Source organism: Oncorhynchus keta, chromosome 9 (assembly GCF_023373465.1).
Source record: "Oncorhynchus keta strain PuntledgeMale-10-30-2019 chromosome 9, Oket_V2, whole genome shotgun sequence".
Classification (NCBI taxonomy): Eukaryota; Metazoa; Chordata; class Actinopteri; order Salmoniformes; family Salmonidae; genus Oncorhynchus; species Oncorhynchus keta.
In genome coordinates this window covers 15,016,093-15,023,153 of record NC_068429.1, presented here as the reverse complement: position 1 = coordinate 15,023,153, position 7,061 = coordinate 15,016,093, and the positions used below count along the sequence as shown (strand labels likewise).

Sequence of the window (7,061 nt, the reverse complement as noted above, 5' to 3'; positions counted from 1 at the left end):
TGTACAATCCCACCCTTCTCCTCCCCCTTGTACGTTCTTTTCCTGAATTGCATGCCCTTGGCCAACTAACAGCTTATAACATTCTTACCATTTAAAAAAAATAAAGTTGATCATAATGGGGATAATAGTGCATTTTATTCATATGTATAGTGTTTTTACAGGTCCCAAGGGCATTAATGCATCACATTGAACATTGACATGAAAGGTCTATGAAAATCCAAGGTGAAAGTATTTAGCTAAATTTGATAACAGTTGCAAATGTAAGACTTTCTACCTCAATATTGACAACATGAGTCTTGGACAAAAAAGGGAATACCAAAGGGAATGCCACACTAGTATGTAAAAAAACCGAATCTAGTTTCTGTAAAAACACAAGTGCCTCTTCTCACAACACTTTAAGGTTAGACTTTAAGGTTTCCTGGTAAATATTTAATTTATTCATAACTGTAGTGAATAACACCAAGATTTCTACGACCACTGCTACAATATTTTGTTGTTGCTGTTGCTCTTGCAGTATGGGTGGTAGTACCATGCTAGTAATTGCAGCAGTGGTCGTCATGGTGGTATTAGTGGCATGCAGTAGTAGTGGCAGCAGTAGAAGTAATCATCCTTGGCATCACGGCTGACATCAAGTATGCATCGGCATGGTGTGGGGAGGTCAGTGTGGATAGTTAGTCACAGAGCGCGGGGGAGAGTGTCGGGTCTGAGAAACAAGGATACAGTGTGTGGTATTTGTGAGACGGCTGCAATGTTTGCCATGTGAAACTGGGCCTGGGCGCTGTGTACTAACCTACAGGAACTTGAACCGAGGCCTTAACCCGAGTCCACAGTTCCACAGCAAATAACACTCTCAGGTGGGTCTCTCCGTCCCACTAGTCTCTTATTGAAACCTTCCCCTGTCCGTCCCCCAGTCAGCTTCAGGGTGTTCCACCTGGCTCTCTTCTGGGTCTCATTATAAAAATCTGATTCACTGATTTGGGATTGACAATGGAGACTATATCATATTTGTACACAAATATCTAGTAATGATATCTATACAAAATAATACATGTAATACTGTAGAGTAATCAAACCATATCACAGACTAGGTGTGTGTTTACTGGTAAACAGAAAAGTGGGACACAAATTATGGGAAATATCACGCACATTTGTTTTTGTAGAAATACATATATTTTCATGGCGTTTTTTTTTTTTACAAGAGGCACTTTCATTATAAGACATTTATTGAATATATTAATCAAAATAAAGTGATATAAATTAACATATTACATTCTCGGTCCACTATTGTTTATATTCTGTGCACCTCGAAAAAGGAGGTAATATCCAAAACATGTCACTCCATCGTTAAGTGAAGTCTGTACAGATAGAGACGATACGAAACAGACATATATACCTAATGACAAACAAATCAACATTGCCTAACTGTACAAAGTATAGTAAATACATATTTACAAGTCATCGCTTCAATAATTAAACATGAATAACTTACAAAGGTCCATTTAAAACCTCTGTGTCTATAACAATGATGATTCATATTTCAGAGTGTAAACCATGAACACCTGTGCATTTATATTCTTGCCCATCAAATTTGATAGGAGGTCCACTGACAGAGGTCATTTGTAGAATGACACAATCGCCCACAGATCTGTCACTTACTGAACACAAGCAAAACAGACAAGTGAAAAGGCGTAAAGGCTATAAAGGCGTTTGTCAGAAGGGATGCTACGCAAATGTCTCTGTGAGATTGCCTGTCTGATATTCAGTCTAACCTTTCTCTTTGGGTAGTTATAAGTACAGTCCCACAGAGTACAATTCACCATTCCAAACTACAGTAACACAGAAGCACCCCCAACTGTCTTTTAAATTCAGTCACTCAGTCCATCACTGACGTTATATGGAGGTGCTGATTTGTTGGATTATGGGGGGAGTTACCACCCGTGAGAGAATGAGCGAGAGAAAGTGTTGGGTACACAATTAGGCAGCTGTAAGAGTAAAACAGTTCACTACATCGCATCAGTGTCCTTCCTCCAGCTGATGGAGCCTTCTGTATGGGGTGAGGGCAGACTGGAGGCAGGGTCAGGGGGAGTCCTGGGGTAAAGGAACACAGACTGGAGACAGGGTCAGGGGGAGTCCTGGGGTAAAGGAACACAGACTGGAGACAGGGTCAGGGGGAGTCCTGGGGTAAAGGAACACAGACTGGAGACAGGGTCAGGGGGAGTCCTGGGGTAAAGGAACACAGACTGGAGACATGGTCAGGGGGAGTCCTGGGGTAAAGGAACACAGACTGGAGACAGGGAAGGGGGAGTCCTGGGGTAAAGGAACACAGACTGGAGACAGGGTCAGGGGGAGTCCTGGGGTAAAGGAACACAGACTGGGGTAAAGAGGCTACGGCAGAAATAAACCCTGGGGTTAGGGAACAGGAAACATTTTTGGAACGAGGGAAGGAGACAGTGAGATTAGGACAAGGGTGAACCCTAGAGTCGAGGGCCAGAGTCAAGTCAAGGGCATGTTCTTGTGGCAAGAAATGCTAGTGTTTAGACATGGGGCTCAGTGGGAGAAGGTATGAATGTCGTTAGGCAGACTGAGAGAGCCCGGGGAGGCAAGCCCTTGACTTTGGCAGCTCTGACTGCAGCGGCAACGCTGGATCCACATGACTCTACGGGTAAAGTCCTGCCTGCTTCCGGGACAGCGGAAGTGAAGGTTCACCGTGCGCGTCAGAGAAGGAGTGCAGCAGCTGCCGTCGGCACACAAGCCACAGGAACGAGGACGATACTGGCGAGCTGTAGAGCAGCCGGTGAACTTGATCCGGACAGGTTTGCGAGGACGTATTGTGCGTTGGCACTTCTTTCCTTTCTGTAAGAGAAATGGGGTCACAGGTCAAAATACATACACCCTGACAGCACAGGAGGTTGGTGGCCCACATTAATCGGGGAGGATGGGCTTGTGGTAATGGCTGGAGTAGAATTAGTGGAATGGTATCAAACACATGGTTTCTATTTCATTAACTCCGTTCCAGCCTTTATTATGAGCTGTCCTCCCCTCAGCTGCCTCCACTGCTTGACAGGAGGATAGCTGTGAATTACACATGGTACAATTCCATAACCTGTCTAGTGGTCAATTTATAGTAGTGTAATTCCCATTTGATGATCCTGGACCATTGTGTTTCTTCTCATTGAAAAAGTGTGCCCACACGTTGTCCATGTCTTACCTTGGGAGAAGGGGTGAGTGCAAGATCACACTGCCGGATCTGGCACAGTCGTGTCTCTCTGGCCAACCGACACTCAGCGTTGCTACTGGTTACTCGGCTGGACACACCCATCCCACACGTGGCTGAGCAAGGCGACCAATCAGTGGTTTGCAGGAAGCAGGTTGAGGGAAGTAAGGCATGGGACTGCGGGGAGGAGATCCACTCTGTAAGAAGAGAGGGCCAAACATGAGCCATGAGGAACACCATTCTCCTCTGACTGATACAAAACACATCAAAAGTATCATTATGTACCTTGATATGACGCTCCAGCACTTGAGTCCCAGGGGGTGGGAGCCATGAGCAGCTCATTGCTGGCAAGATCAGGGTGCTGGGGTGGGGAAGGAGGTGGAGCGTGGTCAACCTCTCTGGAGTCCTCCTTGATATGGTTGTCATCGTCACAAAGCCACTCCTCGCAGCAGCGTCCTGGCAGCCTGGCCAGCCGGGGCCGGGAGCAGTGCCAACCTGGTAGTGGTACCTGGTGTGGGCACAGGGGCATGCAGCCCACCACGCCGTCCATACAGCTGCACTGGTGCTGGCAGCTGGGCTGGAAGTCCTCCCCGTGTTGGTAGACCCGGCCGTTCAGCTCACAGGGACGACCCATGGCCTCAGCTGGGACAGGAGCAATGCATTTTTGTACAATCATTGTCGCTTTTGTGTATATCATTATATTCATTAGAGTTAGCATTGTCAATAATATTATCAGTGCCAATCAGAAGGTGGATAGGAAATGTCAATCATAGCATAAGTATGCCCCACCCTCGGCCATTTCGATGTCCATGCCCTTACCTCGACACAGTCCTGTCTCCGGGTCTCCTCCAGACCCTAGGTGGCAGTGCAGGCCCTTGATGTGGTCACAGGGCTGGCTAGGGCTGCAGTCCTGGTTGTACTGCCTGGCGCACACCTTACAGCAGCCGCAGGAGTCTGTCACCCAGCTGACACCTGGTGGGCATGAGGGCGGCGAGGTGGGGCACGAGCACTGCCGCGGGCATCCACCCTGCACCTGGGAAGCACAGCGAGAGGATTGAGAGTTAGTGTGTACATGTTCACTGCAGGGCACAGGGGAAGGGCATCCTTTGGTGTTGGAAGCCCCCACAGAAGAGGGATTGTACAATGCTTGAGTAAATATCCAGAGGAGAAAAAATGGTGGAATCAAGTGTATACCTAGAATAAGGTTACCCAAAGATCTAAAGTCCTCTTGATTATCCACAAGCAAAAACTCTTACTGGTATTTCAGATATGTTCATTTACAGTGTGCAGGTCAAATATCAGCTAACACTCAGCAGAAATTCCTCTCCAAATTCTCTGATTGTGTACCCAAATATCCAAATAATTAAACTGTGATTGTACAAAGGAATTTGATTTAGAACAATGCTTTCATTCAAACCGGCACCCTGTTCTAATCTGGTTAGGACACATTTCTGCTTCTACCTTTCTAAGCATGGTTGTTACACATCAGCCTGGAGCGACACAGACTAGATCATCAAGCTCAAAAGTATCAAACAAGCCCTCAATTCAGATGTATCTATGGAGATGAGTTTATTCATTTGTTCAAAGATCCCGGTCTCATTATTTCAGTCAATAGATGGACAATATAATATGCATAATTTGAAATGAATTTGATCATAATATATACTTGCAATTTCTCAATTTGAATATTAAAGATTGCATTGTATAATTTTTAAGAGCTTAGGGTGAAGTATGTAGAACCCGATGATGTAAAGACACTCATTTGAATGGAGAGGTAAAAGCACACATATGAAACACTTTAAAAAGTACTTACCAGCATGACAGTGCAAGATAGAAACACCACCGAGGAGATGGTTGCTTGTCGCATCATTGTCCACAAAGAAAACGTGATTTTCATGGGTTCGGGAAAAAAATGAATACAAAGTTTTCCCAATATGTCAGCTAGACTCGTCACTCTCAGGGCTAGCAATGTCGAAAGACGCAGTGATCAAACCAATGTGAAGAATAGGAGCTGTTCACTGCTTTCAAATGAGATCTCCCTGTATCTTCTCATCTATCTGAAGGAGGTGTGGGTGAGCCTGTATGTTTTGGTGTTTTCTAAGGAGAAAATTCAAGTCCAACTTGATCCGTTTCTATGGAGGTGGAAGTAGTCAGCACAGCTCAGCTCAACTCAGGCTCTTCGCAACTTCATTAAGAGATTTTCACAGTGGCTCCCCCTTTTATAGAGGCCAGATGTCCCTGTGTGACATCATCACAAGCCCTCTCTCAGATGCTAGAGAGGGCAAAGGGGGGCAGGGAGATGAGGACAGACGGACAGACAGAGAAGGGAGCAGGCAGGAAGACGAGGGCAGACAGAGAGACAGAGGGGGACAGGGAGGGAGGCGAGGACAGACCGTCAGGACAGGACAGACGGACAGACGGACGGAGGGAGATGAGGACAGACAGATAGAGGGAGGGGTATAGGAGGCCAGCCAGACAGACAGAGGGAGGGGTATAGGAGGGCAGCCAGACAGACAGAGGGAGGGGTATAGGAGGGCAGCCAGACAGACAGAGGGAGGGGTATAGGAGGACAGTCAGACAGACAGAGGGAGGGGTATAGGAGGGCAGCCAGACAGACAGAGGGAGGGGTATAGGAGGCCAGTCAGACAGACAGAGGGAGGGGTATAGGAGGGCAGCCAGACAGACAGAGGGAGGGGTATAGGAGGACAGTCAGACAGACAGAGGGAGGGGTATAGGAGGGCAGCCAGACAGACAGAGGGAGGGGTATAGGAGGACAGTCAGACAGACAGAGGGCAGCCAGACAGAGGGGGGTATAGGAGGGCAGTCAGACAGACAGAGGGAGGGGTATAGGAGGGCAGCCAGACAGACAGAGGGAGGGGTATAGGAGGGCAGCCAGACAGACAGAGGGAGGGGTATAGGAGGGCAGCCAGACAGACAGAGGGAGGGGTATAGGAGGGCAGCCAGACAGACAGAGGGAGGGAGGGGTAGAGGAGGACAGACAAACTGAGGACTTGGACAAATGAAGTCAGATGGTGGGAAAATAGCAAGGTTGTAGTAAAGCAACAGGAAAAAGGCCATATTGAGATGATGGTATCTAAAGAACCTTGTAATGCATTTTCCTACCAATGGAGGCTCCTCGTTTGTTTCTAGAAGACAGAGGTTAAAATGTCAATGAAAGTGTTCTATTGTGGCACAGTGATGGTGAGTGGGTTGTAGGAGAGCAATACACTGGAAATATATCTCATTTGATAGCAGTACCCTCCAAAGGGGTTCAGTCCCCATAGGATAACCCTTTTTGGTTGCAGGTAGAACCCTCTGTGGAAAGGAGCATGGAACCCAAAATGGTTCTATCCGGAACCAAAAAGGTTCTTCTATTTACATTTTAGTCTTTTAGCTCACAGTAGTGAGTGAATACATTTTCATTAAAAACAATGTCAAACCAGTCCCCAGTGGGAATGGAACCCACAACCCTGGCGTTGCTCTACCAACTGAGCCACATGGAACCCACAACCCTGGCGTTGCTCTACCAACTGAGCCACATGGAACCCACAACCCTGGCGTTGCTCTACCAACTGAGCCACATGGAACCCACAACCCTGGCGTTGCTCTACCAACTGAGCCACATGGAACCCACAACCCTGGCGTTGCTCTACCAGCTCTACCAACTATCAATGGTTACAATGACTTTGGAAATTAGGAAAGGAAGCCAAGTATGTTCTGTATGTACACTGACACACAGCTATGCACACAAACACGTTCCAGGAAACAAAGATTCCCTGGCCTTAAAGTCTGCTTGTTTACACAGGGCCAAAAGAACATCTCCATTGTCAACCCTGCGGCGACGTTA

At 47.1% G+C, this 7,061-nt stretch overlaps 1 protein-coding gene across 1 annotated transcript; it reads right to left on the bottom strand.

Annotated features, from left to right (window-relative positions):
- Positions 1-257: 257 nt before the first annotated feature.
- ccn1l1 (cellular communication network factor 1, like 1) lies at positions 258-5,388 on the bottom strand. The gene is made up of 5 exons (XM_035775523.2): positions 5,028-5,388; positions 4,034-4,247; positions 3,500-3,856; positions 3,209-3,411; positions 258-2,853 (listed from the first exon to the last, which is right to left on the bottom strand). The coding sequence occupies exons 1-5, from the start codon at positions 5,109-5,111 to the stop codon at positions 2,548-2,550; spliced, it is 1,164 nt and encodes a 387-aa protein (XP_035631416.1). The 5' UTR covers positions 5,112-5,388; the 3' UTR covers positions 258-2,547.
- Positions 5,389-7,061: the final 1,673 nt, after the last annotated feature.

Excerpts from the sequence above, each read along its gene's own strand:
- ccn1l1 (XM_035775523.2), bottom strand. The coding sequence starts at position 5,111 with ATGAAAATCACGTTTTCTTTGTGGACAATGATGCGACAAGCAACCATC. Across the intron at positions 3,857-4,033 it reads GGAGACAGGACTGTGTCGAG|CTGAGGCCATGGGTCGTCCC; the intron begins GTAAGGGCATGG and ends CTCCTGTCCCAG. Across the intron at positions 2,854-3,208 it reads CACTCACCCCTTCTCCCAAG|AAAGGAAAGAAGTGCCAACG; the intron begins GTAAGACATGGA and ends TTTCTCTTACAG.